The 27,480-nt window shown below is 45.5% G+C and overlaps 1 protein-coding gene across 1 annotated transcript in view; it reads right to left on the reverse strand.

The window, feature by feature from the left end:
* Nucleotides 1–27,480, reverse strand: part of SORL1 (sortilin related receptor 1) — a 93,158-nt gene that overhangs the window by 18,099 nt on the left and 47,579 nt on the right. The window contains exons 15-32 of the mRNA XM_087706412.1: nucleotides 25,622–25,750; nucleotides 23,490–23,575; nucleotides 21,946–22,118; nucleotides 19,542–19,673; nucleotides 19,036–19,127; nucleotides 18,551–18,797; nucleotides 17,257–17,395; nucleotides 15,517–15,690; nucleotides 13,851–13,964; nucleotides 12,105–12,227; nucleotides 10,760–10,879; nucleotides 8,518–8,643; nucleotides 7,208–7,315; nucleotides 4,969–5,100; nucleotides 4,755–4,886; nucleotides 4,118–4,252; nucleotides 2,380–2,535; nucleotides 140–289 (exon numbers count right to left, since the gene is read on the reverse strand). Of these exons, the coding sequence (XP_087562538.1) occupies nucleotides 140–289; nucleotides 2,380–2,535; nucleotides 4,118–4,252; nucleotides 4,755–4,886; nucleotides 4,969–5,100; nucleotides 7,208–7,315; nucleotides 8,518–8,643; nucleotides 10,760–10,879; nucleotides 12,105–12,227; nucleotides 13,851–13,964; nucleotides 15,517–15,690; nucleotides 17,257–17,395; nucleotides 18,551–18,797; nucleotides 19,036–19,127; nucleotides 19,542–19,673; nucleotides 21,946–22,118; nucleotides 23,490–23,575; nucleotides 25,622–25,750 (2,468 nt within the window). The remainder of the gene's footprint in view (nucleotides 1–139; nucleotides 290–2,379; nucleotides 2,536–4,117; nucleotides 4,253–4,754; nucleotides 4,887–4,968; nucleotides 5,101–7,207; nucleotides 7,316–8,517; nucleotides 8,644–10,759; nucleotides 10,880–12,104; nucleotides 12,228–13,850; nucleotides 13,965–15,516; nucleotides 15,691–17,256; nucleotides 17,396–18,550; nucleotides 18,798–19,035; nucleotides 19,128–19,541; nucleotides 19,674–21,945; nucleotides 22,119–23,489; nucleotides 23,576–25,621; nucleotides 25,751–27,480) is intronic.

Here is a 27,480-nt window from a genome sequence, read left to right on the forward strand (position 1 = left end):
CACGGGGTGACCTCGGCGGTAGACCCCGTTGAAACCCATCTCTGGTTCCCAGCATTGTCCGGTAAGAGAGAAGGCAAGGGGATCTCCTGGGACAGCAGGGCTCCTTCGGGAGTTCCCCGTAAAGCCAACGAAAACTTACGGCAGTTCAGTTCATCCGTGCCGTCCTGGCAATCTTTCAAGCCGTCGCAGCGTTTCCAGTTCGGGACGCACTTCTTGGTCTTCTGGCACTCAAATTCAAAGCGGCTGCACCGTCCATGAACACTGGCTGATGTGGAACTGGCACCAACAGCTGGGTGGGCAGAAAGTGTGGGAAGGAAAAACATGCATTATCGGAAGCCATAGAGGTGCTATTACCCTGTTTCATTAGTGTTCCTGAACCTGGGTTGTTTTAAGATGTGTGGACTTCAACTCCCAGAATTCTCCAGCCGCCCGGCTGGAGAATTCTGGGAGTTGAAGTCCACACATCTTAAAACAACCCAGGTTCAGGAAGACTGCATTGGTTGGGCTACCATGTATATTCATAGGGAAGGCCGGTTTCTTTGTCTCCCGTACCACCAGATGGCAGCCTGAAGCTGTTGAGACTGGAGAAGACATGGCTGCCGCTTCCAAACCAGGAGCTGATCCAGGGGTCGGCAACCTTAAACACTCCAAGAGCCATACAGGTCCTAACCGGAAAGCCCCCCGGGTTCAATTCTGGAGCTGACTGGAAGTCCAGTTCCCTCCTCCATGGAGTCTCTTCCTAGCATGGCATCCTTTTTCCTCTACCTTTCCTAACTGAAAACCTATCCTATTGTGGAGCCGACCAGCGACAGGGAGCCGCAGCAGAGGGATGAAAGAGCCACATGCGGCTCCAGAGCCGTGGGTTTCTGATCCTTCCTAGTTCTAAATCTGAGCCATCAGAAGCTGGTGCACTCAGTCACATCTGGGCTGGCTACTTGGGCAGAAACGACGGCTTCCCCATCCAAGCAAAGCGGAGATGTTCACGTATCATTCCTTTATGGAATTAGTCCTGCGAAAGAACCTTGGCGTGTCTGAAGAAGTTCAACCACTTTATGTGGGATTTTAGTCAGGATTGTCCTCTATGAGTTAGCAGTGGCCCCTAACAATTTTTCAAAACTTGGTGTCCCTGAGATATACTGAACCTGGTCTCCTCTTTCTCCTCCCCCCCCCAAATATTCACCCTCTTCTAGCACTGAAGATGTTCCCTAGGTGGGTAATGGAACTTCTGAAAAACACCAAACTCAGAGACTAACAAAGACCCCCACAGTTCTACTCTTCCTCCTTCTCCTTCCTCCTACTTGTCCTCCTCCCAGTATAATATGCAAATGGATCCATATGGACTTAATGCACAACCAGGCCATTAATGCTTGCTCTTCAACCCCCTTGCTAAAAAAACAACAACATCCTGCCTTATTATTATGAGTGAATGTAGCATACCTCCAGTGGCTACAGGTGGTTAACTGATAGTACTGGAAAGCAACTTAATTAATTAATTAATTAATTAATTAATTAATTAATTACATGCCTTACATGATTGAGATTGGTACCAGAAGTGCATATTGAGATACTGAATAATGGAAGAAAGAAAGAATGGAACTTTAATATAAACAGATGCGAAGAGCTAAATAATAAGATAAAGGTTCCCCTCTCGCACATATGTGCTAGTCGTTCCTGGCTCTAGGGGGCGGTGCTCATCTCCGTTTCAAAGCCGAAGAGCCAGCGCTGTCCGAAGACGTCTCCGTGGTCATGTGGCTGGCATGACTCAACTCCCGAAGGCGCACGGGACGCTGTTCTCTTCCCACCAAAGGTGGTCCCTATTTTTCTACTTGCATTTTTTACCTGCTTTCGAACTGCTAGGTTGGCAGAAGCTGGGACAAGTAACGGGAGCTCACTCCGTTACGCGGCGCTAGGGATTTGAACCGCCGAACTGCCGACCTTTCTGATCGACAAGCTCAGCGTCTGAGCCGCCGCATCCCTATATTGATATGTGTAAACAATATAAAATAAAAAAAACTTGATTTATAAGCCGAGCCATTAACGCTTGTTCCTCAACTCCCTTCCTAAGAAACCCTGTCTTATTATTATGAGTGAATGTAGCATATCTCCAGTGGCTTCAGGTTGCTAAGGGATGGCACTGGGAAGCAAATTAATTATCTCCTGGGAGTTTGGCTTTGCTGTGATTCCTTCCTGAACATCTGGCAGCTCTTAGGTCTTCTCCATCTGGCTTCCACGTAACGTGTCGTGTTGTGTAACACAAGGCCCACAAATGACGCGATTTGTGTCGTTTGCACAGCGGTGTGAGGTCCTTTTCTCCCCTCCTTGCCCAACCCACCAAAACGTCTAGAAATCGGTGAAAGGGGCAAGAGGAGGGCGCCTTACGTGCGGTGGGGCAGGCCTCCTCGTCGGATCCGTCGGCACAGTCTCGGTATCCATCGCAAACCCAGCTGTTCATGATGCACGTCCCACTGTTACACCGGAAGTGATTTGAGCCACACGTGGCAGGAACTGTCGTGGTGCTGGGGATGACTGGAGCGCCTAGATTCCAACCAGAAGAACTTCAGAGTAGAACCTCAAGGTGGGCCCGTCAAGGAAGAGAGACCACGTGGATGCCAAGAATGCTACTTTATTTACACAAGCCCAAAATTTGAGAGAAAACTTTTATAAGATGTTTTATAGATGGCACTTAGATCCTAAAAAACTGGCCTCTATGTATCCGAATTTACAACCTTGCTTCTACTAAGGTCTTTGCATAGACCGCATGTTCTCAAAAGATAAGGCTATAACCAATCAGTAGCCAGGTACTTCACCTGCCCGGGAAAGGTAGCAAATAGATTCAATCCTGATCTGGTCTGCTTCCGAAAATTTATTCACGACTTAGGTCAGGGGCAGTGGTGGGTTTCAAAAAATTTTCGAACTACTCTGTGGGTGTGGCCTCCTTTGTGGGAGTGGCTTGCTGGCCTTGTGACCTGGTGGGAGTGGCTTGCCGGGCATGTCTCTCTCTCTCTCTCTCTCTCTCCTTCCTTTTGTCTCTCTGTCCCTTTTTCCTTTATTTCTTTCATCTCTCTCACTTTTTCTTTCTTTCTTTTCTTTTTTTCTTTCTTCCTTCCTTTCTCTTTCTCTTTCTCCTTCTCTCTTTGTGTGAGTCTTTCTGTCTGTCTGTCTGTCTGTGTATGTGTGTATGTGTGTCAGTGGTGGGTTTCAAAAAATTTTGGGACCTCTTCTGTAGGTGTGGCCTGCTTTCCGGGTCCACTGGTGGAACCTCTTCTAACCGGTTTGGTAGATTTGACGAACCGGTTCTACCGAACTGGTGCGAACTGGTAGGAACCCACCTCTGGTCAGGGGTCTCCAAACTTGGCAGCTTGTGGATTGCATCTCCCAGAATTCCTCACGCTGGTGGACAAGTTTGAAGACCTCTGACTTAGAAGGTGAGATGGAGGGGATTTCTTTTTTTTTTTATCAAACTTGCAATGGAACAAAGCCAAATACTGCAAAGGAGAGAAGTGAAATCGGAAAGGATCCCGACAGATTTCACCGGTGGAATGGAACCGTTGTTTACGGTTTTGCAACCGTTGTCTACCTGAGAGACCGCCTCCTGCCATTTACCTCCCAAAGACCGATAAGATCACACAGATTGGGCCTCCTCCGGGTACCATCGGCCGGTCAATGTCGGCTGGCGACCCCCCCGGGGGAGGGCCTTCTCTGTTGCTGCCCCGGCCCTATGGAATGATCTCCCCGTTGAGATCCGGACCCTCACTACTCTTCCGGCCTTCCGTAAGGCCACTAAGACCTGGCTGTTCCGGCAGGCCTGGGGCTGTTGATTAGCATCCAGCCCCACTTTAAGTAGTATGTATGTTGTGGAATTTTAAATAATTGTATTTCTATTTTAATTTTTATAAATTCCCTTGTTGTCTGTAAGCCGCCCAGAGTCCCTAGGGAGCGGGCGGCATACAAATGCCAAATGCCAATAAAAACACAAACCAAAATGTAAGTCACTCGCGTGACGCGGCGGCCAAAAAGACAAATGTGATTTTAGTCTGCATCTACAAAAATATAGTTCCCGATTCCAGGACCTCAGAGGACCAACTTTGAGTAACTGGAAAAAAGGACGTGCTCTTACCACCGCACGACTTCTCATCCGACCAATCTCCGCAGTCATTTTCTTGATCGCACTTCCATCGGTTCGGGATGCAGTGCCCGTTGTCACACTGGAACTGGTAATACCGAGAACAGCTGGGGGCTTCGGTTGGGTTTTCTAGCCAGGACGAAATATGCCAGTCAGTTTTTACTACCTTATGTCGTGGCCTGTCGGCCGCCGGACCCTCTAGTAGCCAAATCAGATGTGGAGGAGGAGGTGGTGTGGGAGTCAGTCAGCATCACAAAATGAATTGTTATAAGTCAAGAACTACCAGTATATAGATTAGGTTACTTGGACAATCATCATTATCTTCTTTTAATGACCCCATAATCCCTTGTGAGGTGGAGTCTAGGCAACTGAATGGAACTGAGTATTTAGTGGCCAGATGCCTCTCCTGTTGCCAATGAGGAGGTTTTTTTTCCAGCAGTTATATTCTCAGAGAATATATATCTGCCTCTACCTAGGATCGAACTCATGGCCTCCTGACTGTGAGGTAGGAGCGCAACCTCTAGGCCACCGCACCACTCTTGCTTGGACAATGAGGTCAGGATATTTGACATCACCCGTTCCCCTCTCCTACCGTGTCTCCTTTCCTTCCCGCGGCACATTCTCCACTCACCACAGTTGGCCTCGTCCGAGTAGTCTCCGCAATCATCAGTGCCGTCACATTTCCACACCAAGCTGACACACACACCGTTCTGACACTGGAAGCTGAACTGGTCACAAGTGCGATGGAATTCTGGATCCTGGGCTGCAAGGAAGCCAGCTCTTGTTAGGGGGAGGGAAATGCCCGGATTCCGCAAATCCAATTTTCCTAGCCCGCTTTGACTTACAACACCCGGCGTAGGCGGGATCTTCATCCGAGCCGTCGCGACAGTGCAAGGTGCCGTCACACACCATGGAGCGCAGCAGGCACTGTTGCCGGTTCTTGCACATGAAATCCATGTAGTGTGTGCAGAGGGATTCTCCAGAGTGGCAAATCAGAGCAAGGTTTGGAGGTTGGAGGGAAGGAAAGAAAGAAGGATAAGTGTTGGGAAAGAAAGTTTTGAGGGTGTTTTTTTAAATTTTTTATTTATTTTGGTTACATAATAAAACTTCTTTTGTGAACCATGCTGTCTTAATTCCCCCTTCAACATTCCCACCAAGAAACATAATTCATTTTACATTATATTTCCATTGTTTCCAATTTTAGCCGTATTACTTTTCTGCTCATATTTTCCAATTTCTAGTTTTTTTAACATGTACAAACAGTATATATTTTTTCTTTCTCTTTAAAAATAAACAATTGATCATTGCTTTTCTATCTCCCCTTAACCATATGAAGCTTCAAATTTCAGATTTCAAGTTTTGTATAATGAACATAATTATCTAACAGCTTTAAGTTTCCTAATATAATTCCCACACATTCTAATTTAAAACATATTTTTACCTTGTTTACAATACTTCTTTCTGTTGAGTCGTATCATTCTACTTATTCTCCTATTTCTAAATTTTCTTTTCCCTTTTTCTCCTTCTTATGTGTCTTATATCTTTTCTTCCATCTCGCTTTTCGATAGATAGATTCGATAGATTTTTTGAGTATCTTTCCCCCAAATTTCTCTTTCCCATCTCTCTTTATTTCTCTCCTTATTTTTGGCTAGTTTCTTTTTTAGATACCATTTTGGGAAAAGAAAGTTTTACAGTTAGCCCTCGACTCACAATCACAGGTAAAGGTTCCCTTTACACATACGTGCTAGTCATTCCCGACTCTAGGGGGCGGTGCTCATCTCCGTTTCAAAGCTGAAGAGCCAGCGCTGTCCGAAGATGTCTCTGTGGTCCTGTGACCGGCATGACTAAACACCGAAGGCGCACAGAACGCTGTTACCTTCCCACCAAAGATTGTCCCTATTTTTCTACTTGCATTTTTACGTGCTTTCTAATTTAGGTTGGCAGAAGCTGAGACAAGTAACGGGAGCTCACTCCATTACGCAGCGCTAGGGGTTCGAACTGCCAAACCGCCGACCTTTCTGATCAACAAGCTCAGCGTCTTAGCCACTGAGCCACCACGTCCCATCCACAATCACAAGTGAGACCAACATTTCGGTTGCCCAATTTGCTAAGTGTCCACCCTGAAGCCATTTTGGAGCATCTCCAGGGCTGCCCTAGTAGGGCTGGCTAGAGCTGTGGGCACGGGAGGAGGGAGACAGAGATAGCTGAGGATGTGTAGCCAAAACAAAATTCTTTCCCCTGGGATGCAAGGACGTTCTCACCAGGAGTTGGGGAGGTGCGGACTAAAACCAACTGGAGTTTGGATGGTGACTGGATTAGCCTATGTGATGGATATGTGGACTAGGGGAAAGAACCAGATATGCCAATATGACAAGTCTAATAAATTTGGGGTGCAGTGGCTCAGTGGCTAAGAGACTGAGCTTGTCAATCAGAAACGTCGGCAGTTCGGCGGTTCGAATCCCTAGTGCTGCGTAACTGAGCGAGCTCTCGTTATTTGTCCCAGCTTCTGCCAACCTAGCAGTTAGAAAGCATGTAAAAATGCAAGTAGAAAAATAGGAACCACCTTTGGTGGGAAGGAAACAGCATTCCGTGTGCTTTCAGTGTTAGTCATGCTGGCCACATGACCACGGAGAAGTCTTCGGACAGCACTGGCTCTTCGGCTTTGAAACGGAGATGAGCACCGCCCCCTACAGTCAGGAACGACTGGCACATATGTGTGAGGGGAACCTTTACTTTTACCTATTATTGGACTTTGAGGAGCACCTTGGCCCCCAGAGTATGATTGCGTTGGGTCTGTTACTTGGAACCCTGACACGAAGTGCCGGGATTTTGATCATGTGACCACGGGAATGGTACAACTGTCGTCAATGCAATACGAGTTATTTTTTTCCAGTGCTATAGTAATTTCAATGGGTTGTAAGTTGAAGGAGGACCTGTACATGCAGAGCAAAGTAACCAATTGCAAATGTTAATTAAAAATAGTTCTCCAGTTCCGGGGCAGTTTTGTGACTTTCTTTCCTTTTTGGTGACCCAGCAACCCCACTGTCACCCTGGCTATAATTTGTACACTCCAGTTACACTCACCACAGTGTTGTTCATCCGAGCCATCGGAGCAGTCCTGCACCCCGTTGCATCGCTTGCTAGAAGGGATACATGTCCCCATGGAGCACTGGAAACCATTGCATTTCTTCTCTGTCAAACCATCCCACAAGGAAACAAAGAAAGCAAACTTCAGTTTTAAATACATGAGAATTCCTTCCTTCCTTCCTTCCTTCCTTCCTTCCTTCCTTCCCTCCCTCCCTCCCTCCCTCCCTCCCTCCCTGTGGTTAGAATGCAGTATTGCAGGCTAATTCTGCCAATTGCCAGGAGTTTGATTCTGATTGGCTCACGGTTGACTCAGCCAACAGTCATACCATTCGAGACAGGGGCAACAGCTCTTTAGCCCCAGGCCTGTCGGAACAGCCAGGTTTTAACGGCTTTGCGGAAGGCCTGGAGGGTGGTGAGGGTTCGAATCTCCACGGGGAGCTCATTCCAGAGGGTCGGAGCAGCCACAGAGAAGGCTCTCCTCCGGGTAGTCGCCAGTCGACACTGGCCGGCGGATGGAATTCGGAGGAGGCCTAATCTGTGGGATCTAATCGGTCTAGTGGAGGTAATTGGCAGCAGGCAGTCTCTCAAGTACCCAGGTCCAATACCATGAAGTATGGTCAAAAGTCTGGAATATCAGATCTGGTTACCATCTAAACAACAAAGAGATGGAAACTGCCTCTCCCAACCAACTCACCTACTTATCCAAAAGAGAAATGTCTTTAGCCATTGGGACACAGAGATATGAACACTAATTGTGTAAATAGTGCTCCCGTTTGAGACACTGGCATTCTTGTAGCAGCATCTTAGGCTTTGTTATAATGAAGCAACTTATTAAAAGTTCTAGACCAGGAGTCAGCAACTTGCGGCTCTGGAGCCACATGTGGCTCTTTCAGCCCTCTGCTGCGGCTCCCTGTTGTCAGTCGGGACCAGAATTTTGAGAGGAGCTTCTGATTGGCGGGGGGAGCAGGCCACACCAGGTAGAGACTCTATGGCAAGGGGCGGGTTTTCTGCTCAGCTCCACAATTGATAGGGCTTTCGGTTAGGACAGGTAAGAGGAAAAAGGAGGCCACGCTGGGAGGAGACTCTATGGTGGGGAAACCAGATTTCCAGTCGGCTCCATAATTGAACGGGGGGCTCCCAGTTAGGACCTTTGTGGCTCTTTGAGTGTTTAAGGTTGCCAACCCTTGTTCTAGACTTTCTAATGAGTTAATCGAGCTTACTAAGAGATGTTTGACCGCGGTCCACGTTAAGAGAAAGTTGAAAGTCAGAGTGAAAGAGACTTTGCCTGTATCTAGAAAACCCATTACCACAATTGATGGGGTCTTCATCCGTTCCATCTTGACAATCGGTGTCTCCGTCACAAGCCCATCTTTGCGGGATGCAGTGCCCGTTTTGGCAGCGGAAACTGGAGGCTTCACAAGTGTGATGAACAGCTAAAAAAAACACACACACACACACAACACAGACTGTTGACTTACTGCCGGATTCTTGGTGGTCTCTGAGCTTGGTTGTTGCCCTGCAGATGTTTCATTACCCAACCAGGTAACCTCATCAGTGTCGACTTACCAGCATGCAAGGACCAGAGCAGGAAAGGAAGGAAGGAAGGAAGGAAGGAAGGAAGGGGAGGGAGAATGTGGAAATCAAGGTAACAACCCCCTTCAGGCTACACACAATCTCCAGTGACCCTGGCAAGCTAGAAATCAGTTGTCCAGCCCAACAGCAGGCTTAGGAAAGGAGTTAATTCAGTCGCCCAGGGTAATCTGTTGTGTGAATTGCAACCAAGCTAAATATAATTTTAGGCCACCAGCAGTCTGGAGAAAGAACATTGAAATGGGCATTGCTGAGCTGTCTTAAGCGCTGAAATGACCGTCCTTCACATTGCTGGGTAACAAGAATACACACCTCTAAGTCACAAGTTCTCCTCCCTTTATCAGCTGAGCCAGGAGAGGGATGAAGTGGTTTGTTTTTTTCCTTCTGTCAAAGTACCTGGTCTGCCCAAATGTAGAAGGGAGCATAGAGCATACTGTTTCCTCTACACACACACACACACACACACACACACACACACACACACACACACACTGCTGTATTGGATCAGGTCAAGCTGACCCTCTCAGCCTGTCTGGCAGGATCAGCCTTAAAAAAAATTCACAGCTGGAAAGGGACAGCCGTTTCCTGCGCTGTGTCCCAGAGCTTAGTAAGTTGGCTTTGATCTTTGCTAAAAGTGCAAATAGCTCCTGGCAAACTATTCTTTCTCCGCTTGCCCAAACCTTCTCCTCAAACCAACCGTCCAAACGTATTTGTGGCTGTAAATTCCACCACTAACTGATGCCTTTTGCAAAGAAAAGAGAGTCCGGTCCCTCGCCGCTCAGCATCAATGGATGGGGTAAAATAACATTATGCAATTCTAATAAATGAAATATATTGCTGGGCCTTTTCACAACCCGCTGTATTTTTATGAACCCCTGTTTTTTTAACCCCCAAAATGTGATTTTAAAGAGTCATATTGTTTCTGTTTCTCTCTCTCTTTTTTTCCTTTTTAATAGGAGTTGTGGAATGTAGTCAGATGTGAAATGCTACCACAGAACGCTGTTACCTTCCCACCAAAGGTGGTTCCTATTTTTCTACTTGCATTTTCTACATGCTTTCGAACTGCTAGGTTGGCAGAAGCTGAGACAAGTAACGGGAGCTCACTCTGTTACGCAGCACTAGGGATTCGAACCACTGAACTGCCGACCTTTCTGATCGACAAGCTTAGTGTCTTAGCTATTGAGCCACCGCGTCCCTTATACAGTATGCAAATAAATACATAAATAAAATACATAAACCAAGCCAGGCTGTCATTTTTGATGTTCTGCAGTACTGCTATCAAATCAATAACAGCACAATAGGAAAGCACACCTCTATGCCTCGAGCTGTAAAACTAGCTGCACAATGTTTTAATGAAACGAGATGCATCCCACGTTATAACACCAGGTGTATCCTGTATTATAAAGCAAATTCCAAGGAAGTTGTTTATATTTGCACCAGATGTTGTCTACTGAAGAGCAACTCCTACTAAGAGAGAGACAGAGACAGAGACAGAAACAGAGAGAAAGAGAAAGAGAAAGAAGAGAGAGATGAAAGAGAGAGAAAAGAGAGAAAGAGAGAAATGAGAGAAAAGAGAGATGAGACAGAAAGAGAGATGAGAGAGAGAGAGAGAAAGAGAGAGAGAAAAGAGAGAGATGAAAGAGAGAAAACAGAGAAAGAGAGAAATGAGGGAAAAGAGAGATGAGACAGAAAGAGAGATGAGAAAGAGAAAGTGAGAGATGAGAAAGAGAGAGAGAAAAGAGAGAGATGAAAGAGAGAAAACAGAAAGAGAGAAATGAGGGAAAAGAGAGATGAGACAGAAAGAGAGATGAGAAAGAAAGAGAGAGATGAGAGATAGAGAAGAGATGAGCAAGCAAGAGAAATGAGAGAGAGAAAGAGAGATGAGAGAGAAAGAGAAAAGAGACAGAGAGGGACAGAGACAGAGAGACAAAGACAGAGAGACAGAGAAAGGATGGTCACCTGTGCAGTTTGCTTCATCCGACCAATCCCGACAGTCATTGTCACCATCGCATTTCCATGAGAGACGGATACACATCCCCGAATTGCAGCTGAACTCGTCATTCTGACACTGGTGGGCTTCTGGAAACGGCAGGACAAAATGGTGCAAGTGGAAACAGATTATATCTCACTATTCCAACAGGTTGACTCTAACTGGGCCTCGCATGATGCACCATGGTTTGTATAAATCATGGCGAATTGAATGAAACCATAGGTTAACTCGTTGTACGCAACTGGAAACCAAAGATTACGGCTGAGTCTGAAGGAAGGACCCAATCATTTGCTCTTCGATCCCTCCTCCTATTTCATCCCATCCCAACATACTTTCTGGAACAATCTCCTTTCTGCAAAAAAAAGGACACAGTTCCGCTGAAGCAACACGTCACAACTCCTCACTGGTGGAGAGAAATGCCAGATGAGGTGGCTCTCTCTGCAAAATAGGCTGAGGCCCATCTTCTTTTCTTCACATTGCACAAGCCTTCCTCCTTGCCCAGATGTTTGGTGTCCACCCAAGGGACAGTATCACTAAATCTATATTATCTATCTATCTATCTATCATCTATCTATCTATCTATCTATCTATCTATCTATCTATCTATCTATCTATCTATCTATCTATCTATCTATTGGTGTGTGTGGGTGTGTGTGTGTGTGTGTGTGTGTGTGTGTGTGTGTATGTTCCAGTATAACACTGGAACGTCTCGAGCAGTTTCAACCAAACTTGGTGCACAGATGACTTACTCTCTGGAAACAAATACTGTGGGAGTAAGACACACTTAACACCTCATAGGGTGTGGGTGTGTCTGTGTGTGGGTGTGTTCCAGCATAACTCTGGAACACCTGGACCGCTAAAATGAAAAGGACTGAATTATATCTACGTATAGTGTCAAATCACAGTGTTTTTGACAGTGATAGTGTGTTCTGTTAAGATACATCCTGTTGTGCCTTAAAATGGCTTCTAGTGTACAGCACAGTTGCCATTGTTAACAGCTTTGCAGTACTCCACAAGGGGGCTTCTTCTAATACAGGTTTGGGATAAATACATACCTGGGCTACGCCGAGTTATCAGCTAGTCAGATATAAAATCCACCATGGCAGGAGTCACATCCTGAGTTTACAAATGGGTCACGTTTTGGACAAGGTTCTTCTTGCTTGTTTCCTATGGGAGCACTAACTGCCAAACTATAATTCTCCCAGCATGCTAGGTGGAAGGTCAGGCCTCTATGCAATGGTCTTTCGGTATCCAGGGCAACAGAGAGACATTTGAGACACGCCAAAAGGCCCAGAGATCTTCTCCTGAGCTTACCACAGTGGCTCTCATCGCTACTGTCTCCACAATCGTCCTCCAGATCACACTTGTAGGACAGGGGGACGCAGGTCCCTGATTCGTGGCAACGGAATTGGGTGTCAGGATCACACACCGTCGTTGCTGTTATCACACAAAGAAAAAGAGGCCTTCTAACATCATCCATATCTCACATTGTGACGTCAACAGCACCAAAAACATTCAAGCCATCCCATCAGGACTCGTTTCAGAGCCACCTTAGATAGTGTCGGTAGAACCAGCATATGGTGTGATAATGGAGGAAAGGGATGGAGGACGAAATGTGAAGCTTAAACTTTGCAGAAGCTTCAGGGCCTGGTTTCATCTTTTTTTTTTAAAAAAAGAGTTTTATTCAAAGCATTTTTTTGAATACAGTCTATTGTCGGTGTGTACCATTTAAAGAAAAGAAAGACCAGAGGAAAAATAGTTAATAAATATTAACCCCTAAACTAATAATAGTAATAATAATATGTACTAATGAAAATAATAATGCTATAACCAAGTAGTTTTAACAAAGTTTCTTTTTACTTTTGGCTGATTTACATTTTTGTTACTCGTAATGATTGAAGTTATAAACCATCACTATTTTTAATGCAAACATTCATAGTCTTTCTCTAATTTTCTATCTCTTGTCTCTAACTACTCATAAAATCTATTCCAAATCAAACAATATTCTGTGTCTGCCTGCCAAATGCTGGAAATGCAAGCAGTCCTCGGGCACCTACTATCATATGTGGTGGATGTGCATTAAAGCAAAGAAATATTGGGAGAAAAATACATAACTGGCTGGAAAAGATTGTTCAACAGAATATAGATCTGGAACCGGAAATATGTTTGTTGGGCATAACGCCATTGGGTTATGATAAAGGGACCACATATTTAGTTTTACATATACTAACAGCAGCAAGGATCATATTTGCAAAATACTGGAAAAATGACAATACCCCATCGGACGAAGATGTGATTCAAAAAATTTTAGACAGTCTGGAAATGGACAGACTAACTTTAAAAATAAAAGATAGAGAGGGCCACGTTTCATCTTTTAAGAAGAGAAAAGCTCTCTCCAAATTTAGAATCACAGGGCTGGAAGGGACCTTGGAGGTCTTCTAGTCCAACCATCTCTTGCCCAGGGCAAGAGACCTTTTTATCATCCTTGACGCATCTTTTCTTGAAAACCTCCAGCAATGGAGCACCCAACTCTGGGAGGCAATCTGTTCCATTGATTAATTGTTCTCCCTGTCAGGAAATTCCTCCTTATTCCACCCTAATCAAAAGGACCCTTTGTTGTGGCCCACCAGCAGAGCTGGTAGCCGATTCGGACAGTGAGGAGGTTGGGGAGGAAGATGGGCCAGTCCTGGAGTCTGGGGAAGGCTCTGATGGGGGCTCTGTGTCAGAGGCAGAGAGGGGGCTAGAGCCGTCTGACAGTTATCAGCTGCCTTCAGAGTCAGACATCGGTGAGGCAGAAGAACAGCTGGAGCCTGTTCCCAGTGTGCGCATGCGCAGAGTTGCCAGACGAAGGGAACAGCTAAAGAACAGGGGTCGACTTGGGAGTAAGGTCACAGGTGGATGAATAGCCCCTCGGGAAGCCTAGGTCAGAATACCCTTAACCTTTTCCTCCCTGTCGATGTGTTGCGTTGTCAAGATTTCTCCAAGATTCTTTGATCATTCACATAAGCAAACTCTCCCTTGCCCCTCCACCCCATCCCCCCAGGTATCTGCATGACTTACGGCAGTTCTTTTCATCGCTCATGTCCCCGCAATCGTTGTCATTGTCACACTTCCAGATGTTGTTAATGCAATTCCCATTTGAGCATCTGTACTGGTTGGAGAGACAGGTGTTTTCTGGATGTCGGTGGCATTGGAGAGAGGCGGAGGAGGAAACCAGTACAGATAATCAACAGCCGTTAAAAAGGAAAAAATGACAAGCTGAATTTAATGAACCCACCCATCCCAGTTCCCAGCGAGAAAGATTCAAGCAAAACAGCCTTTATGGTGAAGAAGCTTCATAGCAGTTCTCAAAGATGAGTCCATAACAATGTTTCTCAATCTTGACCATTTTAAGATGGGTGGACTGCAACTCATAGAATTCTCCAGCCAGCTAAAATTAAGAGCTGCTGTGGCAAATCTAGACAGCAGACTAAAAAGCAGAGACATGGCCCTGCCAACAAAAGTGTGTCTAGTCAAGGCTACGGTTTTCCCAGTTGCAATGGACGGCTGTGAAAGTTGGACCATAAGGAAGGCTGAGCGCCAAAGAATGGAGCCCTTTTGAACTCTGGTGCTGGAGAAGACTCCTGCGAGTCCCTTGGATTGCAAGGCCATCCAACTGGTCAGTCCTAGAGGAGATCAACCCTGACTGCTCTTTAGAAGGCCAGATCCTGAAGAGGAAACTCCAATTCTTTGGTCACCTAATGAGAAGGAAGGAAGCCAAAGAATGGAGGCCTTTGAACTCTAGTGCTGGAGAAGACTCCTGCGAGTCCCTTGGACTGCAAGGCCATCCAACTGGTCAGTCCTAGAGGAGATCAACCCTGACTGCTCTTTAGAAGGCCAGATCCTGAAGAGGAAACTCCAATTCTTTGGTCACCTAATGAGAAGGAAAGAAGCCAAAGAATGGAGGCCTTTGAACTCTGGTGCTGGAGAAGACTCCTGCGAGTCCCTTGGACTGCAAGATGATCAAACCAGTCAGTCCTAGAGGAGATCAACCCTGACTGCTCTTTCGAAGGCCAGATCCTGAAGAGGAAACTCCAATTCTTTGGTCACCTAATGAGAAGGAAAGAAGCCAAAGAATGGAGGCCTTTGAACTCTGGTGCTGGAGAAGACTCCTGCGAGTCCCTTGGACTGCAAGATGATCAAACCGGTCAGTCCTAGAGGAGATCAACCCTGACTGCTCTTTCGAAGGCCAGATCCTGAAGAGGAAACTCCAATTCTTTGGTCACCTAATGAGAAGGAAAGAAGCCAAAGAATGGAGGCCTTTGAACTCTGGTGCTGGAGAAGACTCCTGCGAGTCCCTTGGACTGCAAGGCCATCCAACCGGTCAGTCCTAGAGGAGATCAGCCCTGACTGCTCTTTAGAAGGCCAGATCCTGAAGAGGAAACTCCAATTCTTTGGTCACCTAATGAGAAGGAAGGAAGCCAAAGAATGGAGGCCTTTGAACTCTGGTGCTGGAGAAGACTCCTGCATTGAGTCCCTTGGACTGCAAGGCCATCCAACCGGTCAGTCCTAGAGGAGATCAACCCTGACTGCTCTTTCGAAGGCCAAAATCCTGAAGAGGAAACTCAAATCCTTTGGCCATCTATGTATCAACTGGGTGTCCGCATAAATTTGTTTAGCAAATAAATATAATAAAATCCCAATTGAGATGCTATGTGACCCTCTAGCGCCCAGGTATATCCTTTACCTTCTTTCACGCAGGTGCCGTTCTTCAGGTGATAGTTGGCTGGACAGTCGCATCGCATCTCCCCCGATGGGAGCACATGGCTGGAGACCCCATCAGGGCATCGACAAGTGTAGTTACTATTAGCCCTGGGCAGACACAGCAGGCTGCATGGCTTGTCGGCGCAGGCGTTCTTCCCTGCCCAGAGGAGAGAAGAAGGAAGAAAGTACTTTGTGAACCGGAAACGTACATCGTGAAACTTCAGGAGGAGAAGTTGCCTTCCAGATGCCCCCAAAGTCGTTTTTTTCCAAAACTGGATTTCCTGGTTGTTGCTGTTTTTGGAAAACGCTTCGCTTTTCATCCGAGAATAGCAATAGCAATAGCAGTTAGACTTATCTACCGCTTCATAGGGCTTTCAGCCCTCTCTAAGCGGTTTACAGAGTCAGCATATTGCCCCCAACAACAATCCGGGTCCTCATTTCACCCACCTTGGAAGGATGGAAGGCTGAGTCAACCTTGAGCCGGTGAGATTTGAACCGCCGAACTGCAGATAACAGTCAGCTGAAGTGGCCTGCAGTACTGCACCCTAACCACTGCGCCACCTCGGCTCTTGAGAAGCTTCTTGGGTGAGTGTTGAAAGCAGTGGTGGGATTCAACCGGCGTAACAAGCGGTGCGCTTTGCGTGCGCACCTTACATCTGAAACCAGCACTAAATCTTATCTTCTGCTGCAGCCCCAGTGAGTGAAACAACTGAGACAAGGCAGTCTGCTCTGCCAGGCCAACCAGCTGAGCTTCAAAGAAAGGGAATATAGGATGAAATAGAGCAGAGGTGGGGCCAGCTGATTGCTGGAACTACCGATTCGTTCGAACCGGCTGAATCCCACCGGATTGAAAGGTTTTCAGTGAACCCCCCCCTCCAAAAAAGTCCAGTTGCCTTTTGGAATAGCACCTTTGGGACAACCATGGCCTGGATGATTGAGACTCTCCATGGACAGTTACCTTCCAGAGTTGCCAATGAATTGTTAGTTTTAATTATAGCAATAGCAATAGCAATAGCAGTTAGACTTATATACCGCTTCATAGGGCTTTCAGCCCTCTCTAAGCGGTTTACAGTCAGCATGTCGCCCCCAACAATCCGGGTCCTCATTTCACCCACCTCGGAAGGATGGAAGGCTGAGTCAACCTTGAGCCGGTGAGATTTGAACCGCCGAACTGCAGATAGCAGTCAGCTGAAGTGGCCTGCAGTACTGCACTCTAACCACTGCGCCATCTCGGCTCAAGGAAATAAGGAAAGCTATTTCAAGGGAGATGTCAGGCCTACAGCCATAATCCTTTTGGATCTTTGTCTGCCACACTTTCTATTATTCTACTATGCCTTTTCTATTGTGGGGAAATGGGAGGGCGGGGATTGTAAGGAATAGATGCTATGTAGCCATAACAATATTCTTTCTAGAAAGCCAAGGTCATCCTTTGTCTCTGCACCTCTGCATCTGACCGGAACTGAATGGGTGGAAGCTGCCAGCATGGCAGTGGGAGATTGGACCATGTGATGGACTGGTGGGTGTGGTGGCAAGATCTTGAACTTTCAACTAGATGAAGGAAGCTTTCAGATTTGGGTTTTCCCAGAGGCGCCAACATGGCTCTCTTCATCAATTGGAACTTTGAGCAATACTTTGCCTTGGACTCTGATTTAATTTTGGATGCTATTTGGAACCCTGACAGGAGATGTTATCAGAGAAGTAAGAGCAATGGACCAATAAATACCTGCAGTCTTTCCATGGTAGAAGATTTTCATGTCCATCACGCTATTGAGATGGTCAACCAAGGTCTCCATTCTGGCTCCGTTGTGCTTGGAGGCTCTGAAAATGCTCAGCTGTGACCAATCATTCCAATAGATATCATTCTGGAGGGAAAAGATAAATGTTTAAATATTCATTGGAGGAGCAGATATACAATATACAATAGCAGAGTTGGAAGGGACCTTGGAGGTCTTCTAGTCCAACCCTCTGCCTAGGCAGGAAACCCTATACCGTTTCAGACAAATGGCTATCCGGCATCTTCTTAAAGACTTCCAGTGTTGGAGCATTCACAACCTCTGGAGGCAAGTTGTTCCACTGATTAATTGTTCTCACTGTCAGGAAATTCCTCCTTAGTTCTAAGTTGCTTCCCTCCTTGATTAGTTTCCACCCATTGCTTCTTGTTCTACCCTCAGGTGCCTTGGAGAATAGTTTGAATCTCTCTTCTTTGTGGCAGCCCCGGAGATATTGGAACACTGCTATCATGTCTCCCCTAGATGAGAGACATGATCATACAAGCAAGTACCAAACCACGCTAATTGTGCAAATACTGAGCAATAATATTTAGCCTCTGTTAAATTCATAATACACCCAGAAGGGTTGACTTCATGGGCAACCCTAAGCCAGTGGCAGCACCTTATAAAGCACAACATAAATAATTGTGGTAGGGCACGCAACCCTTCTTGTTCCTGCTTTAATCTGCATGAGCAAGTGGTTCACCAACAAATGCGCACACGACAAAAGCGCGCCGACAAAACTGCGAGATAACTGCGACATCAAAATTGCACCCACAACAGCGTACCGACAACAGCGTGCCTTCAACAAACAACGCGAAAACAACGTAATAACCCTAACCATAACCCTAACCCTGAACCTAACCCTAACCCTTACCTTAACCCTAATCGCGCTTTTGTCGGCGCGCTGTTGTCGGCCCACTGTTGTGGGTGCGATTTCAACATTGCGGTTTTCTCACCGCAGTTTTGTCGGCGCGCTTTCGTCGTGCGCGCATCTGTCAGGTCACGGAGCAAGTAACAACCCAGGATAGCTAGCTGTGCTACATTCAGAGTGGTTCAGAGAACTAATAACCAGCTGCCTGGAGGTTATGGCTATTTACATCATGGATGATGCCCACTCCATCATAGAGGGTTCTAGATTGACAATATCTGCTCTATCGTAGAGGAGTCTAGATGGATGATGCCTGCTTTACCCTAGAGCAGTCTGGATGGACAACGCCTACGCTATCGTAGGTGTTCCAGAAGTACCTTAAACACGGCAATGGCATAAGGATGAGGAAGACTATCCAAGATCACTGATCTCTGCATGCCGTTGAAGTCGACCCTCTCGATCCTGTCCATGTAGGCCTCTGTCCAGTAGATCCAATGATCATCTGCCGAAATTCCATTGGGCCACTTTACTCCCTCGGAGACAATGCAAGTAGCAGAGGAGCCATCCATTTCGCTTCGATAAATACCCGGCCGGGAGTCCCCCCAGTCTGTCCAGAACATCAGTCTGGGGATAGAAGTCATAACCAACAAGAGGTAGAGAGAAAAACATGACGCCGAAATCAAGCCAGAACTAGGATTGAAAGTCATTCTCCTGATTAAATTTAGGGAATGTTTCAACCCAGAGACATCTCAAGGTGTGAGATTTCAGCTTTCTGGAGGGTTGCTTTGGGGTCCAGGTTGCAAGTCCCCTGACTCCAAAGAGAACACCAACAAGATCAAGGGATAGGAGGCTTCCTACTTACCCTTCTTTGGGCACCAAAGTTAGGGCCCGGGGTCGCTCAAGCACCGAGGAGTTTAAAATGGTAAGACGCAAGTCCCCGTCTGGGTTTGCGACCTGCGTGGAGAACCACAAATTGGAGAACGATGAGTTCACCAGACTATTATTGTTAGGAATAGCCCTTAGACTAATATACCGCTTCACAGTGCTTTTACAGTCCTCTCTAAGCAGTTTGCAGAGTTAGCATCTTTTCCCCAACAATCTGGGTCCTCCTTTTATACCCTCTTCGGAAGGATGAGTCAACCTGGAGCTTGGTGAGAATCGAACTGCCAAACTGCTGGCAGCCGATGATCAGCAGAAGTAGCCTGCAGTACTGGACTCTTAACTACTGCATCACCGCAGTGTATATAAGGAAATACACACAGCAAAAGTAAAAAAAAAAATCCATGCTAGTTATCTGGGGTAGATGCTTGAGTGATGGGCTTCTCCTTGGGATGCTGGCTTCTTTCCTACAAGCAAAAGGAGGCGTACCTCGATTTTGGGGATGCCGGCGTTCACCCAGTAAAGCAGTTGACTGATGGGCTCAAAGACCAAGGCTTCCACCGTCTCCAGGCCGGTGCCGATGATGACTTCCTGCCCAGAACTTCCGTTGAGACAGAGACGCTGAAAATAATGGGTCGGAGACGTTAGGGAAGTCAATTGCTACGTTTGATGCCAACAAAACTTAAGAGCTGATCCCTGAAGCTAAGGAGAGCAGCATAAGAAGAAGTGATGGAGAACATCCAGCCTTAAAACTGCATCGCTTAGAACAAGTGTTGGCTGGGGAATTCTGAAAGTTGAAGCCCACAAATTCACGTCTTAAAGTTGCTAAGGTTAGACACTCCTGGCCTAGAACTTTCAGCCATTACTGGTGGTCGACTTAGAAGAGGACTTGGGTCAACTTCAGAAAGTAACAAACTTTTTCTTCTTCTAATGTTACTTCTAATAAATATTTGTAAATTTTCGTTATGAATTTATTTTCCGGGCCAATTAAATTGGTATCTTATTTGTTGTAATTCTGTGTATGTTCCATATTCTTTTACGTCTTTTTTGTATCTCGACTGTAGTTGGAGATATGGCCACCAATCTATATTTATATTTTGCTCCTTTAATTCTGGATTTGTTTTCAAATTTCCTTGGCTGTCTAAACTTTCACTATATCTAACCATTTTCGATAGATCTAGCGTATTGGGATGTGTCATGGCCTCCATAGTGGAAAGCCATGTGGGTATTTTCATGTAATGCAGTGTTTCTCAACCTTGGCAACTTGAAGATGTCCGGACTTCAACTCCCAGAATTCCCCAGCCAGCGAATGCTGGCTGGGGAATTCTGGGAGTTGAAGTCCGGACATCTTCAAGTTGCCAAGGTTGAGAAACACTGATGGAATGTTTTTCTCTAATTTTATTCCAGACCTGTATCAGTGCATCACTAATACAATGTGTGTGAAAGCATTTTTGCTTCTTTTTACCCTCTTCCCATGGGAAAAAAATGCCATCCCGTTTGCAAATCGTGGCCCTCTAATGTTAGTATTCTTTTATTTTTTAAATTTATCCAATCCCTGATCCATGTTAGTGCTGCTGCTTTGTAATAAAACTCCCAGTCCGGGAGTCCCATATCACCTCTGCTTCTGTCATCCCTGTAGAGCTTTCAAACTTTATCCTGGCTTTCTTCCCTTGCCATAAAATTTTAATATAATCTTATTCAAGTATAATCTGGGTACTTGAGAGACCGCCTACTGCCAATCACCTCCACACGACCTATTAGATCTCATCGATTAGGCCTCCTCCGAGTTCCATCCGCTGGTCAATGCCGACTGGCAACCACGCAGAGGAGAGCCTTCTCGGTGGTAGCTCCGACCCAATGGAACGAGCTCCCCGTGGAGATTCGTACCCTCACCACCCTCCAGACCTTCCGCACAGCCCTCATAATCTGGCTGTCCCGTCAGGCCTGGGGCTAAAGATTGTAACCCGCCCGAATGGTATGAATGTTGTGTTTTAATCATGTATTGTCTTATATGTAAAAGTCTGTTTTTCCCCTTCCTTTGGATTGTGAGCCGCCCTGAGTCCCCCCAGGGAAAAGGGCGGCATATAAATAAACCTCTAATCTAATCTAATCTAATCTATTCAATTCAGTAAAAAAAAAATCCTAGTTTTACACCCGCATTAATACTTTATAGCCCACTTTTTCTATATTACCCCATTCAAAGAGGATACACAAGAACTTTGGAGGAAATATCTAAATGGGGGACAGGAGATACTGGGAAATCTGTATGCAGAGATTCACTTCACAACTGTTGGCAAACAAAATGGGGCAGAATTCACTAAACTGGTGTTCTCACTTAGCAACGGAAAATGTTCGGCTCAATTTGTGGTCATAAGCCGTGGTGTGCCAACCTGTACGTGGCATCCTGTCGGGCCTGCAGACATCTTTTATTTTGGGTCTTTGGCCTGCCACACTTTCTATTATTTCGCTGTGCATTTTCTATTGTGGGAAAATGGGAGGGGGGATTGTACGGAGTGACATGCTATGTAGCCATAACAACATTCTTTCTAGAAAGCCAAGGTCATCCTTTGTCTCTGCACCTCTGCACCTGACTGGAACTGGATGGGTGGAACTGCCAGCATGGCAGTGGGAGATTGGACCCTGTGATGGACTTGTGGGTGTGGGGGCAAGATCTTGAACTTTCAATTAGGTGGGAAGCTTTCAGATTGGGATTTTCCCAGATGTGCCAACATGGCTCTCTTAATAAATTGGAACTTTGAGCAATACTTTGCCTTAGACTCTGATTTACTTTTGGATGCTAATCCTGACATATGCTTTTTTCTTCGGCTGGCTTCAAATGGAGGGCAGAACAGAATAGGATCATATCAAAGAAGAGCACAAAGAAGCCACTAACCTGGATAATTTCAAGAGTCACATCTGCCCAGTATAGACAGTTGTGGGTGTAATCAAAATCAAGAGCCACGGCCCCACGCAACCCCGTCAAAGGCAAATCTTCCGTCAGCCCGGACGAGAGATCGTACCGATGGATGGAATACCTTGTTGAATACAAGATGAACTCATTTTCCTCTGCAAAAAAATCAGGAATGAAGGATTTGGCAAGGACCTTTTTCCAAGCTCAAACATCGGAAAAGGAAGTTTGTAAACACTCCACTACTATATAGCATCCTCTCTAGCTGATGTCAAGACTGAAATGTCTTGGTTTTCCTTCAAATATGGCTCAAATGTAAGCATAATCCAACAAAAAATTTAAAAAAATGTATGCCACATTGCAAAGTCCCCGTTTTTCACCACCAACTATGTAAATTTATTTAGACAAATGGTTTTCCAATCTCTTCTTTAAAATGTCCGGTGTTGGGGCATTCACAACTTCTGGAGGCAAGTTGTTCCACTGATTATTTGTTCTAACTGTCAGGAAATTCCCCCTTTAGTTCTAGAATGATTCTCTCCTTGTTTAGTTTTCACCTATCGCTTCTTGTCCTGCCCTCAGGTGTTTTGGAGAATAACTTGACTCCCTCTTCTTTGGGGCAGCCCCTGAGAAATTGGAAGACTGCTATCATGTCTCCCCTAGTCCTTCTTTCCATTAAACTAGACCTACCCAGTTCCTGCAACCGTTCTTCATTTATTTAGAGTCTCCAGTCCCCTAATTATCTTTGTTGCTCTTCTCTGCACTCTTTTTAGAGTCTCCACATCTTTTTTTATATCTTGGTAAATTTAAAGAAAAGGTGGAAACCCTCTCCTTCCCAGTGTTGGCCAATTTTAAGTCCCTTTTATTTCAAATAATTTTATTTAATTTTAAATATTGTCTGAACAATGCTGTAGTAGACATTTCCCAATCATTTCATCAAAGCTACTGATCAACTGTCTTTGTTGTTGTTAGTCGTGAAGTCATGCCCGACCCATCACGACATCATGGACAACATTCCTCCAGGCCTTCCTGTCCTCTAACATCCTCTGGAGTCCATTGAAGCTCACGCCGACTGCCTCAGTGACTCCATCCAGCCACCTCCTTCTCTGCCATCCCCTTCTTATTTTGCCCTCCATCTTTCCCAGCATGAGGCTCTTCTCCGGGGAGTCCTTCCTTCTCATTAGGTGGCCAAAGTACTTGAGTTTCCTCTTCAGGATCTGGCCTTCTAAAGATCAGTCAGGGTTGATCTCCTCTAGGACTGACCGGTTTGATGGCCTTGCAGTCCAAGGGACTCGCAGGAGTCTTCTCCAGCACCAGAGTTCAAAGGCCTCCATTCTTTGGCACTCAGCCTTCCTTATGTATTATCTGGCAGCAACATATTTGGGCTACTCTCAAAAGAATTAAGCGTGCGTCCGTTAGTTAGCAGGAGTCAAGCTTAACACAAGGCGGACTTTATTTTCCTGATCTACAAACCTCACAACATTGACAGATGCTCTTTTTGCAACAACCTCCTCTTCCCCTCCTTGGCTTACCTGCTAATGGACATGGTACAGTTTCCCCTTCTAACCGGGCCTCTACATCACCTCCAGAACACGTGTCGCCGGATACCTTGCGGTAACTAACATCAATAAAACAAGAGTGTTTTGTCAGAGGGACACGAAGTTGTAACCCGAGCGCCCCTATCAAGTTAACAGCACTGGGAATGTGCTACTTTCACCTACGCGGGTGACGAATTATTTTCTGCGAGTGTTTGGATTTTAGAGGGTGATGCATTGAAACACCAGGGCCCTCCAAAAAGAATCTGCAAGTACTGTATGCATTAATTGCAGAAAGAACAATTGCTACCAACCTGCCTTCCATTGAGGACCTGTACACTGCAGGAGTCAAAAAGAGGGCTGTGAAAATATCTACAGACTCCTCACATCCTGGACGTAAATTGTTTCAACTCCTACCCTCAAAACGACGCTATAGAGCACTGCACACCAAGACAACTAGACACAAGGACAGTTTTTTCCCGAACGCCATCACTCTGCTAAACAAATAAATCCCTCACCGCTGTCAAAACTATTCACTCAGGCTGCATTACTATTACTATTAATCTTCTCATCGTTCCCATCACCCGTCTCCTCCCACTTATGACTGCAGGACCGGAACTTTGTTGCTTGTATCCTTACGATTTATATTGATTGTTTCCTACTATGATTTCATTGCTTATTTGCACCCTATATGACTATCATTAAGTGTTGTACCTTATGATTCTTGATGAATGTATCTTTTTTATGTACACTGAGAGCATCTGCACCAAAGACAAATTCCTTGTGTGTCCAATCACACTTGGCCAATAAGGAATTCTATTCTATTCTATTCTATTCTATTCTATTCTATTCTATTCTATTCTATTCTATTAACACCTGGGTACAATGGGGAGTGACTAAATGTGCATCGTGACACAGTGACACAAACCCTCTCACACTGCCATGTAAGTGTGAAAAGGTAGATCTTGTCGAATAGAATAGAATCTGGAAGGGACCTTGGCGGTCTTCTAGTCCAGCCCCCTGCTCAGGCAGGAGAGCCATTACTATTTCAGACAAGTGACTGTCTAGTCTCTTCTTAAAAACCTCCAGTGACGGAGCTCCCATTATTTCTGAAGGCAACTTCTGTTCCACTGGTTAATTGTCCTCACTGTCAGGAAGTTTCTCCTTGATTCCAGGTTGCTGCTCTCCTTGGTTAGTTTCCACCCATTGCTTCTTGACCTGCTTTCAGGTGCTTTGTAGAATAATTTGGTCCCCTTTGCTTTGTGGCAGCCCCTCAAATACTGGAATAATGCCATCATGTCACCATTCTTCTTTTCTTTAAGATGAAGACTACTCTATTGGCCCAACCTCAGCTAGGCTTCAAGTTAGTTAAACCTTTCTGTGGCTTAACAAATGCAGTGCCTAATGATGTTCCCCTCCCTACTTTAAGGATCAATTACAACCCTCTTCTGAATAACAGATAACTGCAATTTTAATTTTCTGACAAGTTTAAGAAAAGCCTAAAATCCTATTTCCCCCCCCCACCTTAGCCTTTTCTCTGTAGAAACTCTTTTAATCAGCTATCTAGGTTGTTGGATGTTCTCTATACTGTTTCGACTTCAATTCTCATAGCAATAGCAATAGCAGTTAGACTTATATACCGCTTCATAGGGCTTTCAGCCCTTTCTAAGCGGTTTACAGAGTCAGCATATCGCCCCCACAGTCTGGGTCTTCATTTCACCCACCTCGGAAGGATGGAAGGCTGAGTCAACCCTGAGCCGGTGAGATTTGAACAGCCGAACTGCAGATAACAGTCAGCTGAAGTGGCCTGCAGTGCTGCATTTAACCACTGCGCCACCTCATCTTGGTTTTGACTGCATAATCAGGAAATGACTTATTGTTTTAGAGTGTTTTCAATTATTTTACGATGTTTAATTGATTTAATTGCCTGTGACACACGGGATTGTCTCCTGCTCAGATAAAACTATGCAAACAGTTCCGAAGAGACAGCTCTCTTCATCTCAGTCAATCATTCCTCTTTTTTACAACACAACCGTATATTTAAAATTCTACTTCTGCTGTCTGAAAGAAAAAAAAAACTCTGCAAATGAACTTGATAAACCTTGTAGTATCTCAATCTCGCGACCTACCCTCGTGTCTTCTTGTAAGTTGACCCAACCGGGCACAGTGCAGGAGGAGAGAAAAGTTTGCCAGCAAACTCGGGATCCAGAATGCAAACTTCTGACGACAGGTCCTCACTCAGCTTGAAACCAAAATCACTAAACAGGGGGAAGTTTAAAGAAAAAGAGCAAAGCAAAATATATATATATATATATTATTCCAGATGTTGTTGTGGAGCATCTGGTTTCAAATCTTAGAAAAGCAAGAATGCAGGAATCGCAACCAGTTAAATTGGATTATAGCAATAGCAATAGCAGTTGGATTTATATACCGCTTCATAGGGCTTTCAGCCCTCTCTAAGCGGTTTACAGAATCAGCATATCGCCCCCAACAACAATCCGGGTCCTCATTTTACCCACCTCGGAAGGATGGAAGGCTGAGTCAACCCTGAGCCGGTGAGATTTGAACAGCCGAACTGCAGAACTGCAGTCAGCTGAAGTAGCCTGCAGTGCTGCATTTAACCACTGCGCCACCTTATCATCCACAGAGCACCCAAGGTAGTGTTTCTCAACCTTGTCAACTTTTAAGAGGTGTGGACTTCAACTCCCAGAATTCCCCAGCCAGCAACTCCAGCCAGTCAGGCCAGGCAGAGTGGTAGACAAAAGTTAGCATCATTATTCAAGAGAACACATCTTGACCTAATATTTATAGCAGCATATCTCAATGTCAGCAACTTGTAGATGTATGGACTTCGACTCCCAGCATGCTGCTGGCTGGGGAATTCTGGGAGTTGAAGTCCATACATCTCTTAAAGTTGTTGAGGTTGAGAATCACTGACCTAGGCGCATAAGGAATTCATTTCCCTCCTATCCCTCTGGCCTCACAAAGTTTTCCCTTGATTTCACTCTCCACGTAGACTGGAAATTGTTGCAACCATTATCCCTTCTCAGCTTGCCAACAAACCAAGTGAGAGGGAAGGATGTGATGGAATGTAGGCTCCAGACATCAAGAAGACGATCTGTGAGAGCCAAGGACACTTCAGCAGGAGTTTGCCAAATCCAAAGGCTTTTTCTCATAACAATACAATGACACTCAAGTGGACAATGCAACCTGCACTAATAGCGGGAGGGTGAATTCTATACTTTGTGGGTTTGCGCAGGAATTAGCTAGATCTGGTTTCGCCCTCATCAGTGCCGAAATGATGTACTCCAATAAAGTTTTGCATTCAGAGGTTGGATCGTTTTGTTCCATGCATGCTTCGGTTGGGTTTGTCAGCCGGAATGCTGACATATGGTTCAGACCAGAGGTGGGTTCCTACCAGTTCGCACCTATTCGGTAGAACCAGTTCATCAAATCGGAAAGCAGGCCACACCTACAGAAGAGGGTCCAAAATGTTTTGAAACCCACCACTGGAGGAGAGATACACACACAGAAAGAGAGAGAGAGAGACAGAGAGACAGACACAGAGAGAGAATCACATAGAGAGACACGGAGGGAGGAAGGGAGGGAGAGAGGGAGCGAGAGAGAGGCAAAGACACACACACACACACACACACACACACACAGACTCACACACAGAGAGAAAGAGAACGAGAAAGAAAGAAAAAAAGAAAGAAAAAGTGAGAGAGATGAAAGAAAAAGAGAAAAAAGGGACAGAGAGACAAAAGGAAGAGAGAGAGAGAGAGAAAGAGAGAGAGAAAACACATGGCAAGCCACTCCCACCAGGTCACATGGCCGGCAAGCCACTCCCACAAAGGAGGCCACACCCACAGAGTAGGTTCCAAAAAATTTTGAAACCCACCACTGGTTCAGACAAACCCACATTTCTAGAAGTCCCCAACAAAGAAGATTTAGATTTAGATTTAGATTTGTTTTATTTATATGCCGC

The sequence above is a fragment of the Thamnophis sirtalis genome, unplaced genomic scaffold (assembly GCF_051295495.1).
Source record: "Thamnophis sirtalis isolate CommonGarterSnake01/CBP01778 unplaced genomic scaffold, rThaSir2_p1.2 scaffold_2, whole genome shotgun sequence".
NCBI lineage: Eukaryota > Metazoa > Chordata > Lepidosauria > Squamata > Natricidae > Thamnophis > Thamnophis sirtalis.